This window comes from Anser anser (genome assembly GCF_964211835.1).
Source record: "Anser anser genome assembly, chromosome: 21".
NCBI classification, from domain to species: Eukaryota; Metazoa; Chordata; class Aves; order Anseriformes; family Anatidae; genus Anser; species Anser anser.
The window spans coordinates 7,591,595-7,618,010 of record NC_139742.1 but is presented as its reverse complement, the minus strand read 5'-3'; the positions used below and the strand labels follow the sequence as shown (position 1 = coordinate 7,618,010).

Here is a 26,416-nt window from a genome sequence, read left to right as displayed (position 1 = left end):
GTGCACAGCCCCACAAATAGGCCACTGACTACTGCGAGGTGCAGCGTGGCTGCTGGCTCTCAAGCTTTGCTCTTTGCAGCAGAGCAATGCCCTCTGTAAGGCTTCTGGGACACGAACGTTACCCACAGAAGGCAGCTAGCTGAGAAGCCTCCCTTCCCACTGCTGAGGAATCACATCCCCTGGTTAAAACAGCATCTCCTCTGAGGGCAACAGCACCCGGGCTCTGGAGAGCAGGAGAAGATGCAGAGTGGCCAACCCTTCTGTAAGCCACGTGAACAGAACAGCTCCTTGAACACTTACTCTGGTGACAGCACGTTTACTGTTGGATGTGCATGGGCATGAGTGGAGGGTTTTATACGCTGGGCTGGAGGCAGCTTCTTTCCTTTCGCTACGTTTGCTGACAGTGAAACTCCTACAGAAACCTGTATCTCTAGAGAAGAGAGGCATCCTCCTGGGGAGCAGTGCGCAGTCCTCACCAAAAGGAGTCAAATATTGGTTTGGTGAAGTAACTGGACCAGGTCTCATTTCAACGCTACGATTAAAAAAACACCACTCGCGATCAGAGGTGAAATCAGCTTAAAAACAGATGTTCTGAGAACAGAAGAATGGCAACTTCAGAGGGGATCTCACAGTCGCAAGGCAAGAAGCAAACAGTTCTTCAGACCACCACGGAATAGCCAGCGTAACCACAACTGGAAACAAACCGCGTCTGTTTGGGAACAACTTGCAGTACTAGCAGGGGTACTAGCAGTTCACGTTACACTGAGGACTAAAATATAAAAGTATGGATGTGTAAAACTATGCTGAACCCTTGGACTGCTTGGAAGCATCAGGGAAGTGTGGAGAAGGAAGCTGTCCCTAATTTTATGATGGCTTGCATCCCACGATCTCAAAATCTCGTGGAATTTACAAATATCCCTATCTTGTGTGACAGATATGAACTTGCTACAGATTGAGAAGGAAGTTAAATGAACGGCCAAAGGTTTCACAAGAAACCCACAGCAGGTTGGGGAAGAGAGCTCAGGATGACGGGACAAGGCTCCATGCTTGAACACCCAGGAAGGTTTCTACCTACATGAAAAAGCACACCCAGCCACCCACCAAGCGTGTTCGTCCTGTGGAAGCAGCTTTTCTACCCTCTCGGTGATCAAATCTTAGCACCGACACCTCAAGTCCTTTCTCCCTACCGGCACTCCTGGAAATCAGAGTTAGGCTGTGTTCAAATCTTCATCTGGAATGTGAAGCACGTATCACAAGACGAGGCAACAAGGAGCAGCTATGAAGGGCATGCCGCCAGTGCCACGCAGCGAGCTTCGCTGTGCCCTCCCTCCTCCAGCGACCTCGCTCACCAAGCCTTAGCTCAAGATGCTTACTGGATCATTTTCCCCACGTAAACGGTCCGGTGCTGCTCACTGTACTCATAAAGCGGGGCCAGACTCAGCAGTTCTGCAGCGCGGGAGGTTACGCGGGGGCTCATGCAATTTGCATCCTGGCTGGCACTTATTATTTGGTCAATTTTCGTGCGTCTTCAGTCAAACTAACAGCCGTGCTGTTCCAAGGTGCTCCAGGCTGCTCAGCTTTGCACAAATCAGTTGTTTATCCACAGCTTCTACCATCAGACCGTGTCTCCTGACTGGTGGTACGGGTGTTGTTAAACTGACCCATGCAACACATCCTTAACGTGAAGGGATTTCTCACCCTGCCATCAGCAGACAATACTAAAAGCCCTCACAAAAGATCCACGAAGATCCATGAGAAGGGAATGAATCTGCATCCTGTTAAGCCACTGGAAGCTCCAAGAGACTCAGTCAAGACATGTCCTGCGTCCCTCATGCTGAGCATAGCAGGATTTGAAGAACTGGCTGGACAGCGCTGTTTATTCAGTTTGGTTACTCAACAGGAGGCTTTGCCTCAAGTACCATCAAGGCAGGAAAACCCAAGGCCTCTGTTCCACGGAAGTGGTTTACCAGATTACTAGCTGCGCTGTGCCAGCCAAATCCAGAAAGGTCATTCTGAATGTCTTCCTAAAAAAAACATTAAAAGGTGGTCCGGAAGAATATGACCCATTAAAGTGGGAAATAAAAGAAATCCCCTGATGAATTACTTGTTTAAAGTTACTGAACCCCAGAGCTTTAATATGAACGGTGCTAAAATTAAGGTATATGCATCTCCAATCTCTTCCTACTTCTTTCACTTTCCCTACAGGCTGGAGGAGGTTGTGTGATGCACGGCCCCCCTCCGCGCCAAGCAGCAGCTGCTCCTCTTATTTCTGTAAAACCTCTTTGGGCCGATCGTGCGCTGTTCTCGCAGTCACAGGGTATCACCCACCAAGGCCGTTCACCCTCGATGTCTGCAAGTGCTGCAGTGAATTCCTCAGAAGGCTGACTGCTGACCCGGCGGGCTGTGGAAGCCCCAGGTGCCCGGGGAGCTGCAGGTAAGAGCTGCCCTTCGGCAGAGCCGTGCTTGGCTGCGAAATGGGTAACAGAGCACGGCCCCGGCAGCTCAGAGCGGGGATGCTGTGCAGCAGCCTCCATTTCACAAGGGGAAAGCAGGGACATTAGCACTCTCTTACTTCTTTACTCTCTTGCTTCTAAGCTTCAGCAGCTTGGGACAGGGCACTGGAAGAGCATGGCATGCCCTGGCTCAGCTCCGGGTGGAGGTGGACAGCAGAGGCAGGCATCTGGCAGCACGCTCCTGATGAGCTGTCGCACTTCGCTTCGTTAACACAAATGGAAATCGATGCGATTTAACAAGCTGAATTGCAGCGCTGAGGCTTGGGGATGGTGAACGGCCCCTTCTGTGTGGACGGCAGGGCCAGAGGGAGCACCGCGGCCACCTCTTCGCTCAGCCCCGCAGGCACAGCTCTCATGCTGACCTGCACCTTTTGTCGAAAACACCAATTCAAGCAACTCTGTGGAAAATGAACAGTTAACCCAGCTACTACAGACCTGAGCAGATTATTGTAGCTCTGCAGAACTGTTCTGGGGGATAAAAACAGCTCTGCGGGGATGAAAGCCTTCATATGCCAAACCCTTTTACAGCGAAAAAGGAGAAGGTGCTACAGCACCAGGGACACACGGTTATTTACACCAAAAGGAGGAGGCCGCAGTTCAAAGTGTTCGCTTGTGAACACTGCTCATCTGCCAGCATCAATGTGAATCAAAGGGCTACCAAGCACAGAGACAGGAGGAGGAATAATATTCCAGACTGCCATGTACTCCTCGGAGTACGCAGCCTGTCAGCATTTCTCAGGGCTGATGTGACCACAGAGTGTGTCTGCACAGAACGAAAAAAGAACTCAAGCACTGTAACGAAGAAATCCATCGCCTTAAATAATATAGCAATCGTCTCCATTACAGTCTGTTTGCTAAAGCAGACCAAAAGCATTCCATTAATTAATAAAATTTGTTTATCTTATTAAAGGTTTTAGAGTGATGAGTCTGATAAATAGCAAACACGATATTTTTTGTTCCCTATGTTTTTATATTATAGATTCAGCTGTATGAAGAATACAGCTCTCACAGGACAAAGGAAAATTGGCTATGGTAAGACAATACTATAATCTTTTTTTTTTATTTCTTTTAAAAGTACTTCAATGGCACAGAATCTATCAACTACTAGATGCTGGCAAGAAGAGCATCAGCAGCCATGCTCCAGACCCACACTGCAACTTCTGCAGAGGATCTAAAGTGACGCTGCTTAAAATAGATTCATTAAAAACAAAATTTTCCGAAATCCAATGCCAGCAGAAATGTTTCCATGAAATTCAAATGAAAATCTGTGGAAAACTACGCTTATGTTAACATTTCTCTGCAGCATCCATCAAGCAAGGCATTGCAACACTGCTGTAGTACACAAAGATATAGGGAAAAAAAAGATGACACTAGAAAGGGGGCCCAAACAACAATGAAAGTGCCTACCCGTTTTCAATAATCACCTTGAAGTGCTGTAGAGAAATCAAAATAGTAGTTTAAAATAATGCAGAATAGTTCAAAAGGTATTCTGTCCCTAATATTTACAGGACTATCAGCAACAGACTTTTCTGATTTGGCAGTCCAAGAGGTTACCTTTAGAACACATGCAATGAAAATCCTCTGTTAGAATACCTTACTGACAAGATTTGTTGCATCCAGCTCTGATGTAAGCTCTAGTGTCTCCTACCTTAGTGGTTCGCTACTGAGCTGCACTGTACCTCACCAGTTTGCTAAAGGAATAAGCTTGTTCTGTCACAGCCTTGTTGGAATGTCACAGTTTATTGTAACGACGGATGCTGAACATTGCGATCGGGGTTCGGAACTGCACAGCTCAATTGCTGCTACTTGACCTCGTGCGTTCAGCGGACAGAGTACACCAGCAAGGCTTTCATTAACAGTGTGGACAGCCCGCAGCCTACCTTTCCGTCGGATGCAGTGTTTATTCTGTAGTGGTACACCCTTCCTTCGTATCGCAGGGAAATAGATCTCTGTCCTGGACTGCTCTCGCTCTCCCGCACGAGGAAGCTGCCGTTGATGCCGCTGCTCAGAAGGTACTCGGCAGCGTTACGCGACACTGGTCCATGATACCAGGAGTGTTTCTCCAAACTATTCACTGGGGTGATGTAGTTGCTGGGCACCCAGCCTTGTCCATTCTTTGTTTGAGCCTCACACCATTCGCCATTGTGATTGTAGCCCAGGACGCGGAGCTTTTCACCTTAGGACAAGAGAATATATTTAGACATGGCAAACCTGGGAGCGGAGTAAAGGGTGGGTTCTTTCTGCCCTATGGATCATTAAATAATCTCCCGTAAGAATAGGTACCTGACCGAGCAGTGACCACATGCATTGCTTTAAGCCTGAGTGGACCACAGAAGCCAAATAAAGCGACACGAATGCTTCAACAGTTTGTTAAATTCCCGTGCAGTTCCATAGCAGTTCTGATACTGCTTGAGCTGAGAGAAGATCCCAACAAATTTTATTTGAACTGAGTTGACTACAACAGGAACGGATAAACAGTAAAAAATCGTTTTGATTAGCAAAGTAAATAGATGCAACTTGGAGTTGCATAAGGAACAGAAGGACTGAGCAAGAAAACACCACCTGTATAAGGTTATTTTTCTAAGAAAGCCTGCATTTTGGAGAACCATGAAAACGGTAGAGGCCAGCCTCTAGGGTCAGCTTAGTTTGATTTCTCAGCTCAAAATCTTGCTCCTAGTGGAGACCTTAGCTTTGACAAACAGTCTTGGCCAACGCAAAAAAACTCAGCTAGTTTTTAACCTTTTAAAAGGTTATGACTTCAAGAAATATTTCTATTTGTTTAAAAAGAATTCCCACAGTTAAAAAAATAAATAAATTCCATAGTGTTTAGTGTGTAACTCAGTTGTTCCCCAGTGGCTTTCCATCCCATGTCTTCTCACATGCTCCCGGTACCGTTCTGCCCAGTTGCCTTACCTTTAGTTATGCTGAGAGTGTTGTCCCCACTCGCCACAAAATCGTACAGTGCAACAAAGAGGTGGGGGTCATTTTCACTGGGGCAGGACAGGAGGTTCTCCTTGGAGTTCCAGCGGGCGGCTTCACTCAGGCCCTGGGGCTCAAAATCTGACACTACCGGCCTCTGAAGGGCTTCTGGAGAGGGGAGAGAGAGAGAGGGAGGAAAAAGGAGGTTCATTTCTGCTGATAAAAGCCAGCTGGTTAACCCCCGCGCTGTGATTTTTCTCATTTTCTTGACATGTGTGCTCCTCATGTGGCAGAGGACAAAGGCAGACGGTGCCACATACACAGAGCATCCTCGCCAGCGAGCTGCGGGGCCCCCGCAGCCCTTCCCGAAGGCTCAAGCTCCCTGCTGGTCGGGGAAAGCCCCTCTCCTCCCTCCAGGAAATGCTGCTCACGTAGGCTGCCTGCTGCTCCTGCTGCTCCGTAAATCCCTTGGCTCCTGCCCAGCTGCTGCAATGGGGAGATTTGAAAACAAAAGCAAAGACCTTTAAAAGGTAAATCCCTTAATTATCCTATAAATGAAATCACCAGAACTCGAAGAAGCACCGAGAGCCAGGCAGGATGAGATTGTGAAGACGTGGGATGTACAGAGTTGGGTACATACTTCTGTCGTTTATAGTGTTTTAAACCATTTCTCATCTTGCTTGAGTGAAGGCTGGCCCTTTTTTCAGCCTCCCTCCTGCATGCTGCTCCCCAAAGCAGCGCCCGGCGAGAGCGCACGCTGCGCTTTGTACGTTTTTAGGAGGCTTGAGATGCCTCGAGAAAAACACAGTCCCCAAAACTGATTTTCACAGGTGAGTAAAAGCCAAATCGACAAAGCTTTTTGCACTCTGTGGCATGCTAGGTGTACTACTCAGTAAATAATAGCCAAGTCCAAGTACATCGGGGAATTACCAGGGTGCCACCAGGAGTTTGGGGCAGCGACGGCCCCGCATGCTGCCCCACCAAAGCGGTGCCTGTGCTGAAACAAGCCCAGGGTAACAAAGTATGCAAACCTCATTTATTCTTGTAAGGGGTTGCCCTCCATCTGGAGGAAAGCTCTGCCTTCGTGCTTTTAGCGCTAACTAGCGAGGAGCTGCAATGTAGACGCCATCACAGCAAACCGTCCCTGTAACAGCGTGGTTGGTCTGCAAACCTGGCAGTAAGCAGCGAGGAGCTGCCACAAGCAGCACCAGAAAACCTTTGGCAGTCAAGCGTGGGCTGGGACAGGCCCAAATAACAATGGGGAAATGCTGTATAAGAACGCTATACATATAGTAATAATAAAAGAACTCCAAACAATAACAAATCTGGTTATTTTCTGAGCTTTGGTGGTAAAAGTGCCAGTGTTCCCCCGCAGACAGCCTGGCGTCCTCACCGTGGTGGTCAGGTCGCTGCTGGTAAAAGGCCCCCGGGTGCTTCCCGATGAACACGAGCGCTGTGTGTTCTTTGGAAAAGGTGAGACCACGTAAGTGGGCAGTCAGGAAAAACCCAAGCGCACACCACACTGCTGGGCCTGTTTTCCTGGCCAAACCATATCAGCAGGGAGATATATTTTTATAGTGAATCAGAGAAGCCAAGCAATACCGCTTCCTAAACGATTCCGGTGGTCATACCACAGTCAGAAAAGGTGGTGGCATGGTCGGGTTTTTATTTTGAAAGCACCTCTACACTCTTCCTCCTCCCGTCTCCTGCAGGAGAGTACACTTCGGCACTCCGGGTTTGCTTCGAGAGGGACAGTTAGAAAAGAGACAGAAAATCTACTTTCTGAAAAAATGGAGCTATAATCATTTTACCATGGAAGCGCTTTGATCCTGCCAAGCCCATTAAGCTCCCCTATCGAGCATAGGGCACTGCAATGACCAGAGATACTCGGGGGCGAGTCCCATCGGCAGCAAACCCCTGGAGCAGACGGGCAGCGAGGGGCTGCAAGCGGAGCGGCGACGCTGCGATGCTCCGGCCCCGCGTATGTGCAGGGCGGCGGGGCGGCCGTAACCTCCGGGAGGAAGGAAAACGCCTCCCCCACTGGGGCCTGATTCAACAGGAAGGCAGGAAATCCAAGGCGGGCGCCCCTCCAGCTGCAGCGCGATGATCGCAGCCCGGCGAGGGACGGCTCATGCGCGGGAGGGGAGCGGTGCCGGGGGCTGGCGCTCCGCGGATGCCAAGGTGCACGCACTCCGGGTCAGACCCTGTGACAAGGCTGAAAACACCCGCAAGCAGCCATACGGAAGTCCAGAAAGGCTGGTTTGGCTCCATGGCACTCCTACAACCACCGATTCGGTGATAAGCGTCTGCAGACCCAACGGCTGGCAAGAGCAAGGCTGTGAAATAAACGGAGGAGAATTTGCGACGCTGGGAAACCAAGCGAGGGCCCCAGCGAACACGCAGGGCGCTGTGCAGCCGGGCTCCGGGACCTGACCACGTGCTTAGGGTTTGCACCCCCAAAAGGCAGCAGCCCAAAGCCACAGGAGGTGGCAGGGAAGGTGGTGATGTTATTAAAGGACAACGAGAAAGGAAGGATGGGGCCCCAGGTCAGCACGGAGAAGAGTGTAGATAAAGAGAGCAGAGCTGTGGGGACGTGAGCGCAGCAGACGCTCGATGGACCATGACAAAACACTCCTCTAAAGGTCTGGGCCCCAAGGGGAGGCTATTAACAGGTCCGGGACACAAAACCACGAGGGAAGAGAACCAGACAGGACACGTCCCTCTGGGTGCTGTGTACGGCCAGCTGTCAACAGCGTTTGTCCCTCTTTGAGAGTTTCCCAAGGAAATCTGCCCAGACGCTGCAGCCCTTCAGAGCAGGACTCAGATGTTCCTGTCCAAACATACTGGGGGTCATTTTCAACACACTCCGGCTTCTTCACCTCCTACCACTGCCCTTAACTGTAATTTCACAGCGCTGCCAAGCCCTTCGAAGGGCCGGATTCCTCCCAGTGAGTCAGCCCGGCCGCTGGGCCCGCGGGACGGTGTCCTGGCTCAGGGACGGGGTGAGGAGCGAGCCTTAACTCCTTCGCTTATCACCGTGACTCCTTCCCCGCGTCCACCTGCCCTTCTGCTGCTCCCTGCACGGCTCTCGCTTCTTGCTTTGATCACCCCGTGCTCAGGGTGGCACCCAGAGGAGTCCCAGAGGCAGCGCTGTAACTCAGATCTCCGCTAGCACCACCTAAACGACACACAGTTATCAGAGCAGACTTTGAAATGAGACAAGGAGAGCTCTTACTTTGAGGCACTGGCTGTGCGAATGCCTTCCTTTCCCCCTGAATTAAGTTTGCAGCAGGAGGTATTTATGTTTGTACGCTAAAAGGTTTCCTAAGTGGAACTATCTCCTGCTAATCACTGTTTATGCGAAGTCATGAATCACTGCTAGGGCGTAAGAAGCCCTCAGACGTGAACAATTCTGGTCGACACCACTGCAAGCAGCTTTCCTGAAAAATTTAAGCGAAGGGTTGGAAGAGAGGCAAAAGCACTGAACTACCAGCAGCTCCTCCGCAGCTGACTGCGGGGCAGTCCAGAGGGAGGGAAGAGACCTCCTGTCTCCCTACAAAGCAAACATCCTGTGGGCTTACAAACTGCACTGGCATTTTTTCCACAAGGTTTCCAGAGCGAGGGAGCGCAGAACACACTCGGCGATCTCTCCGGAGGTACAGCACGTACCGCCTCAAGCTTTCCCTCTGCCTGCGTTCCCCCTGCCCTCCTCGTCCCTGGAAGGAAGGCCGATGAACCGAGCAGAGCTGTGCAGATTTCGTCCGCCCGGTGTTCCCGGCCCTGCGCACACGTGGTGGAGGAGCTGCCTCCGTCCCGGTGATTTCCTCAGCGGCCGCTGACAGCTCCTCCGTGCCTGATGGGATACGGATTTACAAAAAGCTCTGCAAAGCAGATCCCTCCAAAAAAAAAAAAAAGGAAGGTTTTGTGCTGGATTCCAGACCCGTCCCCTCCAGGGAGGTCACGCTCAGCCCGTCCCGCACCCGCACCCTACCCCAGGCTCACGCTGGAGCTCGGTATTGCAAAGGGCTCCTGCTCTGCTGCCCAGGCACAAAGAGCCCCTCGCTGTCAGTGCAGTGTTTTATCTTGTCTAATATTATTCTGTCATCTTGCCTTTTTTTTTTTTTTCTTTTTTGAAAGTTCACTCTTATATGATCCTGCAGGTTCCACTGGAGTTTATTTGCTGAGTATATTCCATTTATAACCGCTCAGTGACAGGGTAAATACCATCTTTCTCCAGCTAATCGCGGTTGCAGATGTATAAAGGGGAACAGCGGATCTGGCAGAAATTTAGGTTTTATTCCCAAATCTGCTACTAAGCTGCTGCCCAACCTGAGGTTGTAATGTCTGGGAGAGGAAGAGCAAAGAGTAGCTAGATCCACCTGAATTTCAAACAATGCTTGCGTATTTCTGAAAACTTTACTTTTCTTTTTTTGTTGTTTGGTTTCCTTGCTCACAGAGCAGAAGCAGTGAGGTTTGCCCATTTTGGAGCCCTGGGGAGAGAAAACACCAAGGAAGAATCAGGGAGATTTATTTCCCCATTTCACTAAGCAGCTCCAGAGCATTAGGGGAAGATGAACGTGTCCATGGATGATCAGTTTTAGGTCTGAAGACAGCTCTGGTTCCTCATATGAAATGATAATACTTCCCTCACCAGGACCCATGGGAAATGGTAACAAGCACCATCAGCCACATTTTTAATAAGGATGGGACAGGCAAGAACCACTGGAGCAAGCCATTACAGAGCCAGAAACGTATTTAAAAGCAAGAACTCTACTGAGTGATGGCAGATGAGAGGCCAAGAGGGGAAAACAGCCGAGGAAGGGAGGAAACAAGCAGCAGGCTCTCCCTGGCAGGCAGCAGCACCTACTGCACGCACTCGTGCCTCCCAGCAGACTGACCGCGGGGCTGAACGCTGCTCCCAGCTGCTCCAGGAGCAGGATGAGTCCCTGGTGCTGCGGAGACCAGAACCTGGCCAGTACGTGCCCAAGTGTGTCAAAAGAAGCCCTCTGGGAACGGGCAACGGCCACGGGCTGCTGCTCCTCCCCGGGCTCGTCTGCTCTAAGTGTAATGAGACACGCTGAAAACAGAAGACACGCAGGCAGTGTGACAGCTGGCAGGGCAGAAATGGTTGCAGCTGGAAAACAAAGGGCTCGACCGGTGTCCCCAGAACGGTTTTCAGCTGCACAGAGAATGCTGACAGGTTTTAAACAAGGTTTCTGCTCTTCAGTGGTAGAGCGAGCCCAAAAAGGCAGCGAGACTATTTCAGCCCCTATTTGGGACATGGACACGTTCTGTTTGCAGATCAGATTGGCAGCAGTTTGCTGTGCCTCTTCCCTTCCACTCTTTACCCTTTCTTGGTGTGAAGTGAGGGAGGAATTATTCAGTCTGGCAAAGGCGAAAAGGAGGAAGCAGACGACAGAAGTTCAGATCTCTCACATTTAAAAATAATATTTACTAGCGCCGATAGAAGTGAGAGCAAAAAATGGCCAGCTCAAACAGCAACGTGGAATCTCAGCGATCACGTAACTGCTTCGAAAAGGGTTTCTGCTGGAGTTCAGGCGATCCTCAGGGCCTCGGGGCAGCCCGGGAGTGACGCACGGCGCAGCCTCCCAGCGGGCAGGCGAGCCCGGCTGTGCACGGCGAGCGCCCTGCGACAGGACGCGGCCCCGGCCTCCACGGAGGGGGCTTCACAACCCATCAGTCCTCCTTCCCGCAGAGAGGAGGGTGTAAAAGCCTTTCAGAAGAGGACCGCCACGAAAAGAAACAGTTCTGATTGCTTGGTCCAAAGACGTGTGCGTATACCTACACGAACTGACTCTGAATCAGCTCTGCAGGGAGATTTTTAACCTCTATTTTAGAGCCCGACCTCAAGACAATACCGTCAAGAAGTGTGTTTGAAAATACTATAAACAGATTTGATTGTTGGAGTCATGCTATTCATCAAACGCTGTCATATTTTTGTTAGCAGATGAAAACCAAAAGAAATCGAATTAGGTAAAATTGAATCTATCCTCCAGGCTCCAGCTGGCTTTCCATGCCACTAGCGGTCCTTCCATCCCCTCAGCAGCTCTCTCTACTGTTTCACAGTCTACCATGGGGAAGAAACTCTTTAAGTTCTCCTCTCATGTCCTCAGCAGCTTCCCACGCCGCTAAGACAACACGAGCGGCCTTAAATCCTCAGTGATATCGCCATGATCTCCTTAACCTTTTCCGAAGCGCCGGCGCGACGGCAGGCCGCGCGCAGAACGGCCTGGCCGCCCCACACAGCTCGGGGACGTGGCTGGTGGCCCCGACACGCGGCTGTCCCCTCTTGGGGTCTGCCCCTCGGGCCTCTGTAGGCCTGCACGGCTTCCATCAGACTCGCTTGTGGTGGGGCCTGGACTACCGCTGTCCCAGGCGGCTGTCACAGCAGTGCAGGGAAAAACATCAGGGTCGCAGTCGTGGTGTTTGGTCATCTTCCACACGAACGCGGGTGCTGGCTGCAGCTTTGCCCCGTGCTGAGCTGAGCTACTTCGAGAGAAGTTTGTTTAAAAGTTCCTTCAGTGCTCGTTTCCCACTCCGTCGTGAAACATAAATACATAGCCACAGGCCCAGCGAAGCTGAAGGTGAAAATCGCGCAGTATTTACTGCCTGATCACGCTGATAACTCGACACTGCCCGGCCGGAGCGAAGCGAGCTGTGCTCTAATCCCATTATGCAACCGCGCTGCTCAGTGGGGAGGGGGCAGTGCCTGCCCCGCGTACGAAAAGAGAAGACTTGCAAAAAACAGCCAGGGCAACACCCCTGTAACATCATCCCCCAGCATTCGCTTCTGCAGGGACGGGAGGCCCCGAACCGCTCTGCCTATCCTCCAAGGGCCGCGCTGAGAGATGCAGCTGCTCGGGAAGGGGGCCCAGCGCGGCCCAGCCCTGCTGCGCACGCAGCCGGCCCCGGCGCGGCGGTACCAGCGCTGCACGGCACCCACACGCCGCTCGCAGGCCCAAAAGCTCACCGAGGAACCCGGTCCCGTAGGGAAGGGCACGCGTCCGCCCACCGTGAAGTTTCTGAAACTTTAAGTGAGTGGGATTAGGGGCGTAAAGGACCGAGAGTGGAAAAAAAAAAACTCCTCTCTGGCAACCGTCCCTTGGTTTTAGACAGCAGAAAACTATTCGGAGCCACCAAGGGCGGCCGATGAACGCGGCCTCCATGCGGCATTCCTCCGGCTCCGTTTGTCCCGAGAAGCCGTTTGTATGTAGTTTTTGGGATTCCTGACCTATGAATTTCCGAGGAACATTTCTCCGCTGAATATTCGAGAGTTGAGCAAGAGCCGCTCGCCATAGGCCGCGCCGCATCAGGTGGTGGCGTTTCTCCCCTCTGATTTGATGAGTTAGCAAAGTACTCCTGGCACGCGGATTATTTTTACTGAAGTAACATCCAGCGACACAAAGAAGCCCAAGAATGCATCGCCCGCCCGGGCACAGCCCAGGGCTGCGCTCCCCTGGTGCTGGGGGGCCCGGCCGAGCCCCCTGGTCACCGGGACAAAGTGCTGCTGGCTGCTTCGGGAGAGGGTCCCGAGCCCCCACTGGGATTTGGGGGGACTTTTTTGGGGTCCCTCAGCCCAGCAGGGGCAAAGCAAGGGGGCCTCAAGATGCGCTCCCTGGTGCCTCTATCAGCAAGGCCTTCGGTTAGCCACCCGCGTCAACTCCGATGTCAATTCCTACAAAGGGGGTGACTCAAGCCCGCGATTTTGAAAGCGATCACGCGAGGACGGCTGCAGGACCGTCCGCGAAAAGCGAGCGGAAAGGGGCGGCCAGGAGCTCCCGGCCCGCGCGGCGACGCACGCGGGGAGCGAGCAGACGGGCGCCGAGGGGTTTTCCACCTTCGCCCGGAGTCGCTCTCCCACCCTCCTCTCGCTCCCGACAGAAGCTGGAGCCTTCTGGGGGCAAAAATAAAGCCCGGGCCTGCCGCGATGGCGTTGTTTGCTGGGTCGGCTCGGAGACCACTTGACATTTCACAACCATAAATGGTAGAGCCGCGCTCCCTTTGTACACGGCGCCTAATGAAAATCACCTGGTCGCCAACACACGCACACGCACGCACCCCACGGCACGAGCGGGCTCTCCCAGCTCCCCAAAACCCCCCTCAACTCCCCCAAAAGCCCCCAATCCCCCCCAATCCCCCCCCAAAACCCCCAAATCTCCCCCAAACGCCCCCCTTGGCCCCCAGCTGCGCCCCGGCGCCCCGCTCACCTTCCAAGTAGCAGCTGGAGGAGGAGGAGAGCCCCTTCTTCGACTTGCAGCCCACCAGTTTCAAGCAGATCTCCAACATTTTCATTTGTCAGAGTTTGGCCTCGGCTGTCCGGTCTCCCTTCCCCCCCCCACCCCCCCCACCCTTTGAGGTCCTCTCCCTCCCCACGGAGCCCGGCAGGAGAAGGCTGCGGACCCTCCGCGCTCCGCACCCTCACAAGGACGAGCCCTGGCGGAGGAAAGCCCCGGGGGCCGGCCTCTCCCCCCTCGGGCAGCCTCCTCCAGCCATCTTCCCTGCTCCTGGCCTCCTCCAGCGGGACGGGCTGGGAGGGGAGCGCCCGAGCTTTCCCCGAAGCTGCCCAAAATCGCCCCAAAAAGTCGCCCGAGGCCGCCAACAAAGGGCCCCCTCGCCGCCTCCGCGCCCCAGCCTCCCCGCCGGCGGCTGCCGAGCCCCGCCCCGCCCCTTAACCCTCCTCCTGCCGCAGCACGCCCCGAGCCCGGCCGCTGTCGCGACAGTCGCGACGGGAAGGCGCCGACGCCTCGCGGGGGAGGCTTCGTGCGGGGAGCGAGGCCGGAGAGGAGCCCCCCCCCCCGGCCTCCGCGGCGGCACCTGCGGCCGGCCTCCCGCGGGTTTCCCGAGACTTCCCGCTGCCTGCTTCTGGAAGCGTTTCCCACCCCAGCGTGTCCTGGCGTTATCGCGCCTCCTCGCTAAAGCAGCCGTGGCTTTTCCGCTAAACGGACGGGTGGGAGGCACCCTCGAGGATCCTCGAGGCCGACCGGGCGCCAAGCACCAAGCACCCTCGTCCCGTGTCCGACCGCTTTCGCAGGAAAGAAATCCTTCCTAACGTCCAGCCTGGACCCCCCCCCAGGCCGATCTATGTCCATTCTGTACCTGCCTGTGCTTTATATCACCGCTTGTAACGCAGACGGACATCTGGGCACATACACAGCTGCACCTTCATGCTAAAACATCCCCGTTTGCTGCCCCGAGCTCGGGGTGCCCAGGGGAGCAGAGCTCCGAGGGCCCAGGCCGCCTCCGGAGCCACCTGCGGAGCTGCCCACGGGACCGACAAAGCGACACATCCTCGAAGGACACATCCTCCGTTTTGTCCCTGAAGGCTTCCCTTCACCTCTGACGGTTTGTTTCGGCAAGGTTACTGACGAGCTCGTGCTCTTTTGCCCTCCAAAATTTTCAACCGTTTCATACTTGAGGGGAAACCGGGTGCTTCCAGCGTATGGGGACCCTGCCTCAGAGCAGCAGACCCTCAGAGTCCACAGGCACCGTTTTGCAGCGTTGCTTTGCTTCACTCTTCTGATCCTGGAAAGGAACCGTCAGCCCTCAGCTCATGCCACACTGAACAGCAATAATAACATTTGCCCTTTTTGTTTTCAAAAATACCACAAGCAGCATCATTTCTAGCAGAGAAATGTTTACGGTGAGGACAACACAATATTCCAAGTGGTTTCACCCTTCTTCCTAAAGCAGACGGGCATGGATATCCCCCTTTGACAAGCCAGAAAAGAGAGAGAACTTGAGTTTCCTCAAATTCAGACAGCCCAAACAGAGGTGAGGCTACGTGCCTGGACCCCCCCTGGCAGCCAGCAGTGCGTTACAGAGGCAGGGCCGCAGCTCTCCCCGTGCCCTGCCTTCCTCCCTCTGCTTCTAAAGGATTTCTTTCTCTTTCATGGCAGCGTGTTTCAAAAGAAACCGACACCTCCTGCTTGTTCCCTGCCCACCCAACTTCAGAAGATGCTGCAACCAAGAGCTTGTGCGGAACAAAACCAAACCAAAACAAAAAACAAGGCAGATTTGGAGGAGAAAGGTTACGTAAATGGCAGGAGGCGCTCAGCCATCACGTGCTCAGGCCCAGTGTCATGTTTAGGGAACCGGGATGAAGTAAGATTTGAAGAGCAGACCAGGCATCTTGCACGCAACTTCTCTCCACGTGACGAGCATCCCTGCCCTGCCTTGTTCGACTGCAGCTGTAGGAACGCGAAATTCCCGTTCAGTTCCCCTGGAAGCACAAAGGCCGCCCCCCGACTGCTCTGATTAAGGTTACTACAATGAGTGCCGGCAGAATTAAGGCGGATTACATTCCCGATGAACCCCTGGGGTTCTTATTCCAGACGAAGAATGCCTCGGTTCAAGTTAAATTAACTCGCTTGCAGAAGAACCTCGCTGCAGGAGAACCGCATCCACTCAGGGAGTTAAACACAAAGAGCTTTCCTGGGATAACTTCCTCTGTAGATAAACCCTTAAATTAATTCCCTTTATTTTTCCATGCAGACAGGCCTGTGTGGTCCCTCTGCTACAAACTTCATCCTTCAGCAGTTCTTCATGTGTGTCATGGCAAGCTGGACTGGAAACGCTTTGGAGCAAACACTCCTCAGTTAGCGCATGCTAGGAAATTAGCTGGCGATACAGAAATAAAAGCCACATTGGTGGTGTCACACAAGTGCTGCTACTCTTATGGCTGACATCTATTAATCCCTTTCATGTCTGTCATATACGCATCTTCGGATAAAGTCAGTCATGAAAAGCGTGCAGACATTTGGACTGCAGAGAGACTGATGCAACCTCTCACTCAGCCGCTGTTGCAACGGCAAAACAATTTTGGTTGGGACTGGCCTCAGAAGGTCTCCAGGTCAGCCTCCCGCTCAGAGCACGGCTAGCTTGAGGGCTACACCAGGCTGCTCCTGGCCCTTGCCAGGTAAAGTTTAACCATGCCTGCAGCACGCCACACCTCGATGTTCGTACCTACCCAGCGCTGCAAGCTGTAAACGCTGCTCCACGTCTGGCTGCCCGGCACCCATGAGAAAACGGTGTCAAGCCCTGCCCTGCCCTGCCCTGGGCATCGTCTGCTCGGGGATGACCTGCTCTGCTTTGTCACCCTCTGTCCTGCTCGACGATCACTCCCCTCGACCTGCTGGCTATGCTCCTGCTGATGCCATCCAGTACGCCGCTAGCCTTTATTGTTCAGGCTCCTACAAGAGCATAACCTCCTTAACCGACTGCCTCCACGTCTGAGCGTCTTCTTGCGGACGGCTATTTTATTCTTCACGTCCTTAAAGCTACCCAAAATTTCAGGACAGCTCTTTCCAAGAGAGCAATCACATGCACATGCACGACAGCCGCAGTGAAAGGACTGGGCTCCGTGAGCAGAAAGTGAGTTTTGGCATGATCCCACCCTGTTCAGACAACTGGAGTGAATTTTGTTGCGATACCATTAAAAACAGCTTGACTGCTCGTCACCCGTTTAAAAGCAGAGCTTAAATTTAAAACCCCCTTCCGAAGCCAGAAAGGTAACAGTTTGAAGCCCCAAACACTGGGGATTTTTTCATAGGTACCTTCAAGGGACTTTTTTTGTCCTGAAACAGAGGCAAGCACAAAATAGTGGGTAAAGCAAAGCAGTGAAGGAGTGCCCCAGCAAAAGAGCAGGTTCTTGCTTACCATTACGGGTCACCCGTGCCTCATCTTGCTCCTCTGTAAATGCAGCTGAGGATTTCCCCACGGTGTTAGGGAGCTCAACACAGGCTGTACAGCACTTTGCTGTCTCTTTTTGTTGCTCCATACATCCAATCACGTCATTTATAAGATGCATTTTCCTTCTTAAGCACTAGGGTTACTCAGGATTTTGGGCACCCACAGGTCACCATCTCTCTGGTTAGGAGCAGGTCCGTGCCATACTGCAGCGCTCTCTGATGAAATCTTTCAGGCGGTGGCACAACACATCTAACACCATTACCTGATCGCAAATATACGTGTACATGAAAGCGATCAAAGAAACCTATGTTGAAATCTACGAGTGACACAGCATGTGCTGCAGACACAGCTGTAACAAAGCTGGGCTTTGATCTGACAGCAAACGCAATATTGCCTCTTCTCCCGGGGGCTGGGCCGGCTCTGCCTGACAGATTCTGATTTTCCTCTGGGTTCTCAGATCTTCCACCATTAAAATTCTCCGTCTACTCTCAGACAGGATGTGCCAAGCCTTCTGGAAGATACCGATCGAGGGGACTAGCAGGATCTAAAATCCTGGCTACTAAAGCCTGCCTCCTTGGCCCTGCAGTGCATTGTGCCTGGTAAGCAGGGAGAGCCCCGCCGCAGCATGCTGCAAGCTGGGAGCCAGAGGCTGGTGGTTAGAGCAGGGCGTACATCCTCATTTTTACGGTGGCCCATAAAAGCCACCTCAGGTTTAGACGACTTCTCTAGAGTTGGTCACCTCTCAGCCCCAGGAACTGCTCGCTGCCTCCTTGCAGCTACTGACGCCTCCACGAGGAAACAAGTCCTGCAGGGCGCTCGTCCATTCGCCGCTTACTGAGCTGCGGCGGTGCTGCACAAAAAAGCGATTACCTCCCCGGCCTGTTAGCAATACCTGCCGCGGAACGGGCGGAGGGTGGGAACAGTCCTTGGCCGTGTCTGTTTGCACACAGAGGGGCTGTGTTAGCCCGCTAAAACTTTCCAAGTGTGTCCACGTACCTAAGGAGAAAGCCCAAGTGAGTGGGATACTGAAGGACCTCTGGCTGCTGCTGACTTCGGAGATCGGCAGGCACCAGTCAGGCCAGCAGCACCAGTAACAGGCAGACCCAGACAGGGGGCCCAAGTGGTTTTCTGCTCTGCCCACATGGACCTTCGTGCCTTCAGTGGTGTGAATTTCTCCAGCACTGTCCTATTTCAGGTGCACTCTGCTGACGCTGCCATCGCCTGCTTGCTTCCTGCCTTCGTGCAGCATCTCTGCCTTTCGTGGTTCATGCACAAACACTTATGGAGCCCCTTATTTTACCTTTCCATCTTAAGCTCTTCTCAAAATTCAGCTGCCTTGTTCACAACAGCATGGACAGCTGCTAGTCAGAATAGCACATTAGAAACAAGAGCCTCTTAACTACAACTCCGATACTTTTCTGCTCCCTCTACACTAGGCATTTTGCCTCCAGCCCCCCAAAAAAGCCAAGACAATCACACGTGGATTTGAGTAAAGGGCAGCCAGCACCTGAGGGCAGAGTGTTTTCCTTCCTTCAGACAGCATCTCGCACGCTGTGAGCGGCCCAGCAAGAGCCCAGATGCTACCTGCACACGCCATGAAATATTAACACTTGTGGCACTTGGACTGCGAGGCAAGAAACAACAACAAAGGCAGGTTACCAGAAGGCCCCTGGAGACCTCGAGAGAAAAACAAACGATTTTGCAATACGGCATGTGCATTTGTTGGGGTTTGTTCCTCCTTGATTTAACAGATGTTTGCTATTTGCAATCTTCACAACCGAAGGACTCGGCCGAAGAGCGGTGGGATTACAGAGGTGGGATGTTCGACTGTTTGAGATTCCTCTCCAGCAACGGGGCAGAATCCTTCTTTTAAGGTAGTAACAAGGCAAAAGGTCCTACTGAGCTCCTGCAGCGCTGGCCCGTCCTCCTGGTACCCAGGTAAAAAAGCAAGATGGGCTGTGAGCTCCACTGAGCTGCCTGTGTTACCAGCCCTTGCCTGCAAGGCTCATCCAAGCCCGAAGGGACTCTTTATAAATCACTGAACAAGCTTTTGGCCTCTTCCATTAAGAGCTTTTTGAAACATCTGCAGGCAAAGAAAAAGAAAGAGGCATCTTGCAACTTCCAGATCTGGAAAAAACAGATAGAGGCTTACCTTAAAGACACAAAATAACACTGACTCCACCTTACCCTGAGTGCTGAACTCTCCTTGCCCAGCCAATTTATTAAAATTGTGAGAGGTGGAGTGGGGAGCGAGAGTTTGAGCGCTAGGTAGAGTCACACCAGCTTAGGGATCCTGCTGAAGTTCGGTGTTTGCTGCCAGACCGGAGGAGCCAGGACACAATCAGAGGAGATGCATACTTCCAAAGTGTCAGAAACCAGATTTTTAGAAACGTTTCTTTGCCCAACACTGACTCAGAACTTGAGTGGGAGCATTTCCGTGTTGTTTTACTGAAAAGGCAAGGAGATGTGAATGAAAAGTGAAAACCAGGGTGCGCCAGGGGGTTCAGAGGTGCTGACCTCGTGGGTTATCCTGTGCACGGCTGAGCATGTCCACCCGAAAAGCCAGGAGGACCAGTAAAACCCGCCTTGTTCCCGAACAGAAAGCAAGCAGTTAATTCCTTCCACTCGAGAGGCGAAAAATCTGCCAAAGCAGAAGACCAGGCCTGGGAGATCAGATTACACGTGAGGAGGGGGTGGAAGGGGAGAAGAGGAAAAGAAAACAAGTATTGCGAACCAGCGCTGCCTCAGCCCCAGCAGGGATTAGGGGGAACGCGGAGGCGGCGATACTCCGCCAGCATTAGCTCCGTGGCAGCCGAACGGGGCCGCAAACACGCACGCCTTCCTGCGATCCAGATCCTGTCGTGCAAATCAGGAACATCAACCTGTCCCGAGCGTGTCCGGCCAATATTCAAAACCTTCCGTCCATCGATGCTTTGAGTGGAGCACAGCGTGGTTTTCAAATGGGAGAAGATGTCAAGTAATGCCTGGGGAGCAAAGTACCTTACTGGGAGCCCGACATCGGTCCGATGGCCAGGCTGGTGCTTCTCCAGGGGTCTAATCCTGAACAGTCGTGCCTCTGAAGAGGCGGACACATCTCCCTCCTGGTCCCAGCCAGCTGCCCTTGGAGAGCAGCAGAGGTGGAGGCGGACACATCCATCTCCCTCATCTCCGTCCCGGTCCAGGAGCAGGCAGGGTGCAGAAAGAGGCACCCATTTTCCTGCTTAGCGTAACGGGACACAGCCCAAGCGCAGAACCTTCCCGGGGTTTGAACTGGTTTGGAAGACCGAGGTAGCGGTCCCTCTAGGTTGCACCATTAACACAAAACCAAAACCTGATGCAGAACTAATCAGGGAAGAAGTTTTTAAATTAAATCCTTTCAGAACGGGTTTTCTTGGTACGTGTATAATACAATACTTGTCATATTTACATTTTCAGTTAAAACATGGTATGAGGCTGTGGAATGCCTCCACATTTTCTGCGTTTTCAGGCAAAAGAATTATACAAGAAAGTAATAAAAGATGGTGTAAAAGAAGAAACCTGTGCTACCGATCCCGGTAACCCCACACTCTGCGCCTCCGTGTATTTTGAGAAACCCAAAGCTCCTTTCCCTTCACCCTACCTGTCTGTCATTAATCAGAGCCATTCGCAGGGCAGATATATTACATGTGGTCTGAGGTTTACTGCTGTTGGCATGAAGAAAGATTGTAGATCCTGTCTGCCCGCATACCAGACAGAAAATAAAGAAAAGTGCGCGAGCACGGGTGTATAGCAACAGTCAGCATCCTATGAGCTTCCGACCCTGCTTCACACCCGCCCTACAGCTGCCGCAGCCGGTGCTTGAGGCTCAACTTCATTGCTTCATCATTTACAGAGACAAAAGTAGGTTTTTGAAGACCTACGCAAATGATTACAAGCAACCAGCACCACCACCAAAGTACAATACCTGCCGTACAATACCATCATCCCCCTTTTGCTGGCACCAGTGCTCGCGTGCGGTAGGTAGCCCGTTCAAGAATTTGAGTGTTCCTCACTGCCTAGCCATAGAAATGATGGCGCTGGGTCCCAAAGGGGCCAGGAGAGCTGTTGATTGAAAACACCAAGAAAATTATCTGTAGCGATGAGTACTGAGTCATATGAACAGTTTAACTTTGCTGACCTTTCCCGAAGAAAGATCTACAAACAGCTCCAAAGGAAATAAACGTGAATGTGGGCGTGGGCAACGTATCGATGCGTTCCAGGAATCGGTCAAACGCCATCGAACGGACCAGAGGCACTGAGCACAGAGAGCTGCTTCCACCTGAAACGGGAGCACGGCAGCCAGCCTCAGGAAGTGCACATGCCCCAGAGCGAGTGTGGGATGGCAAAGCCTCAAATTCTGCCATTGCTGATGGCTACCCGGACACAACAGTGCTGCAACAGAGGCGATGCTCCAGCAGGGAGTTGCTCGAGCTCCCCGCTGTGCCTGCTCAGGTTGGCGTCGGGGGCGTGAGTCAGGTAAACCGCATGCTACTTCTGCAGGCGGTGAGCACCTCTCGTACATGTTCTTATGGATATTATCTTCTTCTTGTTTTCTCTGTGAAGGAAAAGCCGTGAAATGCTCCCAGTAAAAATAAACAATGTCCAGCATCTTCTCCAGCTGCGTCTCTCTCCCAGCATCTTACAAGAGGAATGGAAAATATCACCTATTGCCCAGGTAGGATACAACAGACACGCCTCCATTTCACTTTCCCAGATGGAGACTGATCTCTAAATTGGGGTTACTTGGATGATACCTGACATTTAGCGTGGAAATCTCAGACTTCACTTCACTGGCCACAGCACATTCAGACTGCCCACAGAAGTTCCTCTGCCTGCACAGCCAACTTGAGATACACTGGATCACGTTATGACAACAGTAACGATTAAACCCTCCAAAATAAGGGAACAACCAGGAGCAGCCTACACCACGCACTGTTAAAGGACACGGAAAGCTATGGATTGAGCTGACAAGAGGTAGGAAAATCCAGGGAGAAAGCCCTCTGGTTTTCGGTGGGTCATTGCGTCCCCATTTCCTCCCTTCTCTTGGTTCAGCTCAGTCTGTGCAAGTCTCCCTCCTGGAACGTGGCCAGAGGATTTTCGGAGAGTGAAAGAGCTGCTGTGTTCCCTAATACCTCCCTCCACCGTGTACCTTAGTTAGGGTGCCAGCAGTACCCGTTTTAAAATTAATCTCAAAGCAGAGGAAGGTTTGGAGAAAGAAACAGCCCAGAAATCTCCTGCAGCCCCGGAGTCAAGGGGAATACAAAGCCACTGCTGCACTCGAGAGAGGTAACGCAGAAGGATGTCAAGCCGTGTAGCATACCGGTTATCAGATCGAGCGAAAGCGCAGAGGAAAAGCCCCACAGATTATGTGAGCTCTCATCTTGTAATTACACCTGGAGTGTTATAAAAAGGATGTCACAAAGGCACTGGGAGGATTATCAGGTTGTCGTTTCGGAAAGAGCTGATAATAGCCTGGTTCCCGTTTGCTCAGTGTCAAGCCCTCAGACTTGATCTGGCTTTTAAGATGGAAAATATTTTAGGAAAATAAATGAAGGGCAAATTAAGCACTCAGCTTAAACACACACTTATGGAGCAGAGACACCACAGCTTTATTCCCAGCTCTTCTTCAGGCTGCTCCCATAGCAGTCGACCAACCTGGTGCCGTGCTTGTGCCCCCACTTCGTTCCAGTGTACGAGATTTTCAGGTCACCAGGCTGCCGGACAAGCTGACCGCTAATCGGGCCTTGAGATCCCCCGGCGGGAGGCTCAGCGACCACGTGAAAGCTCAGCCATACACCCGCTGCACCACCTCCAGCTTATAAACCACCTTTGGCTTACTCCTCTTGCACAGCGCCCCCGTGCTCTGGTTTCAAAGACGCCTTGTGGCAGCTGGAGGACAGGCTAAAAACTGCTGAGCTGAACTCGAGGCAGGCTTCTCGGCTTTTCACAGCTCGTGCCGGGCATGTTCAACGTCGACGAGGCATCCTGCGCTACCTGCGAGAAGTCTGCACATGCCGAAATCACAACAAACGTGAAAAGGTCCAAGGATAACGGATATTTTACCTCCCTCACACAGAAACACTTCATTTGTACCCAAGAAAAAGGGAAGGTTTTCGTGTGTCGGAACACCAAGAAGCCTGTCCCAAGAGGAACCAGGAGCTCTCTCAGATGATGAGCTGTTCCACGTAAATGTACTGGGACTCCCAGAGATGAAGTGAGCTCTACAGCACGATGACAAAAACGCCCCACTCCACTTCAGCCTTGAAAGCTGCAATGAGTCAACACAATTACAGTCTATTAATTGGGATATATGACCGCTTGTTAGCGCTGAATGCCGCCCTTCTCTGAATTTGCTCTTTTCGAGCTTCTTGTAATATCACGAGAAAAAGCAAACACGAGCAGCAACGAGGAACGGCCTCTTCTGAAACCACTTCCAGGAACAGAGATTGTTTAAACAAAATACATTAAGTGAAACCATCTGTATGAAGGGTCAAACGCCATCTGAGGCTCAACGTACAAAAATAGCCATTTCACAAAATTTGGGCTATCATCCCTTTTTGTTTTCTTCTTTAATCTGGATAATTGGGTGCACGGAGGGGGTACGAAGAGGCTATGGTTGAGGAAGGAATTTAACTCCGCTGCTCCGGGGCCAAGAAAATTCTGCTGTCAGCCTCAGCATCACCTTCTCCAGCGTGCCAGGAGGAAGGCTTTATGGTGGGAGGAAGGCTTGCTGATGGGAGGAAGGCTTGCTGAGCCCATCGCTGAGCATCCCGCTCGCAGCGGGGTTAGGCAATCGTCCCTGGCGCGGGGCGCGTGGGAGGGGTCCTCCCCAGCACTGCGTCAGCCCGGTGCCAGACAGCCAGCGGAGCTGAATCACAAGGGATGTTGTTTTCACAAGATTTGCTGGCGAGAGGTAGGTGACAGAAGAGGTTCGGGGAAGGAAAAAAAAAAAAAAAAAAAGGGGTGATTTAGAGTTATAAAGTGATAAAAGATGTGTTTTAGCCCGCTGCAGCAGGGGATGTTAGTGCTGGAGTGCAGGAGGGCTCGGGGATGGTTGGCTATTGCTAAGGATAACAAACATTAAGCTAAAATATTCAGCATTTACACGAAGCTTGCAAACGGGCACCTTGTACCATTTCAACACAGAGTGATCCCCTCCTGCCCCAAAGGGGCCACACACCTCTCATCCAGTGTATCTGAAGCCCAGCTTGAATGGGAGCAACACGGAAACCACGGCGCCCCGAAGCAAGAGAAATGGCAGGAGATCTTGGACACGAAGCTCCTCGGGCATTTCTTTGGCCACTGCAAACTGTGACCTGCTCTCACTGCGCAAAGGGGACCCTGCAAAGATCCCGCAGGAGAGTGCCCGCATCTGAGTATGGCCTTAGTCACCTGCTGCGGGCTTGATAAACGCCAGTTAACGGCAGAAATATTTCCGTATGTATCACTAGTGAAGTCAGACTTTAATAAAATATTGCAGCTGCAAAGGCAAAAAATCATTAATCATTTTTTCTGGAAACCAAGCAGATGGCGATGATGGAAGTGAAAACTACAATTCATTTGTTTTCAGCAAAACTGCCAGCAAGAAGGCCAAAAGAATACCAGTTGTGGGTTTCTTAATATATATTTTTTTAAGCATTTATGAGCCAATGTGTTTCATGCCTGGCAGCTTTTTAAGCAGACAAGTATTTAATGGATCCAACATAAATGCAAATATCAGCTATCAGAAGTCAAATTGCACAGCTATGATGTAATGAAATAGCTTTGCTTTATGGGAATGAGGTCACAGGTTTGAAATATGGCCTCAGATGCAAAAAAAAAAACTTTCACAGAAGTTGCAAGAGTGCAGTGCAATTACTTGCCTAACTCTAAAATTTTATAGATATTTAAATTCAATTGTAAGGATGTGAGCCATTAATTTGCATAAGCATCGCTGAGGAACAGAGCACTCTTCAATCACAATGAACTAATGAAGCTCTCACGGCTGAATGTAATAGCTACAGCGAGAGAGCTGAACTATTACGCTGGAAGTTGTACATTACAGTCCCAAAACGTTTTTATATTCCCGATGATAAAGAAACGGAACAGTCTGTATGTGCAGAATACATAGATCAACAAACAACCCACTGGAAGCGGACTCGGGGAAGGGGCGTATATTCGGAGCAAATTAGCAAATATGGGGGAACTGCAAGCCTAGAGAGGATCCTCTTGCAGACGTTCAGCGGCCAGCAGCTTGCAATAAGCTACCCACAGTGAGGCAAACCCTGGGAGCAAGAAGGTTTTTGGTTTAGTTTTGCAGAGCAGCCAAGGCCAGCAGGAAAGATGGGACCGTTCATGCTGAGCACTCAGTGAGGTAACCCAGTGCCAAGTCTCCCTGGTGGCGTTCCCAAGGATGCCCAGACACCGAGCTGCCCCGCTCAGCAAACCCCAACAGGCAAAGCCAGGCTTTCTCATTTTTCTCCGTTCTTGGCTCTCCAGAAACCGGTTCTTTTATTTTTGGAGATGTCCCTCTAGAGGCCAACCGTACCTGCAAGGGGCGGCTGCCTCGGACGCACCTCGCTTGGTCTGGCTCAGCTGAAAGCGCAGCAGCCGCAGTTGCGTTACAGGTGGTCTGCCCTGTGCGGAGGGGAAATTCTTCAGGGCTGGTTGTTCTGCTACTTTCTGGTATCTCTACTGGGAGGAACAGCTTCAGTCTGCTTTGTTAAACAGGATGCCTTGTAAACAAGCAAAATGGGCTCTCCATTTCAAAGCACGTGTTTTAGGGATCCATCAGAGAATTTATGAAGCCCAAAATGGTATCTTTGACTTCACTGTGACGCCTCCATATGGATGCTTTTTCCCTCCAGAAATATATCATAAACTCATCTATGGTTTTGAGGACCTCAAATACAATAATGGTTAGCACCACAGGAAGTTGTCAAATAAACCCACCAACAGCACCGTAACAGGCTTGGATCATTCCACCCGTAACAGGAACCAAAACCATTTTAAGAACAGCAAATCTAACCCCTGAAATGACCTCATCTGAATCAACATTAGGCCTGAAGGAAGGAGGTATCCCACATCCCTTCTGTTTATCAGTGGGATGGATGCGAAGAGAACAGGGCGCGTTAACGGGCAGCCTCCCTGCGCTGGGCACACCAGGGCAGCGAGCGCTTCCACCACCGCCCGTAACCCCGCTGAGATCCGCACACGTGTTGGCAGACCCCAGTGGGGTTCCCTGACGGGATCTGGTCTTCTCAGGACAGACGAAATGG

General features: G+C 51.8%; 1 protein-coding gene across 4 annotated transcripts in view; it reads right to left on the bottom strand.

The window, feature by feature from the left end:
• Positions 1-26,416, bottom strand: part of ABL1 (ABL proto-oncogene 1, non-receptor tyrosine kinase) — a 75,260-nt gene that overhangs the window by 18,170 nt on the left and 30,674 nt on the right. For 3 of the 4 annotated variants that reach the window (XM_083806921.1, XM_083806922.1, XM_083806924.1), the window contains 2 exons: positions 5,427-5,600; positions 4,394-4,689 (listed from right to left, as the gene is read on the bottom strand). In XM_083806921.1, the coding sequence (XP_083663047.1) occupies positions 4,394-4,689; positions 5,427-5,600 (470 nt within the window). Of the gene's footprint in view, positions 1-4,393; positions 4,690-5,426; positions 5,601-13,660; positions 14,349-26,416 lie in introns of those variants that run through there. The other variant, XM_083806923.1, reaches the window with a different exon arrangement.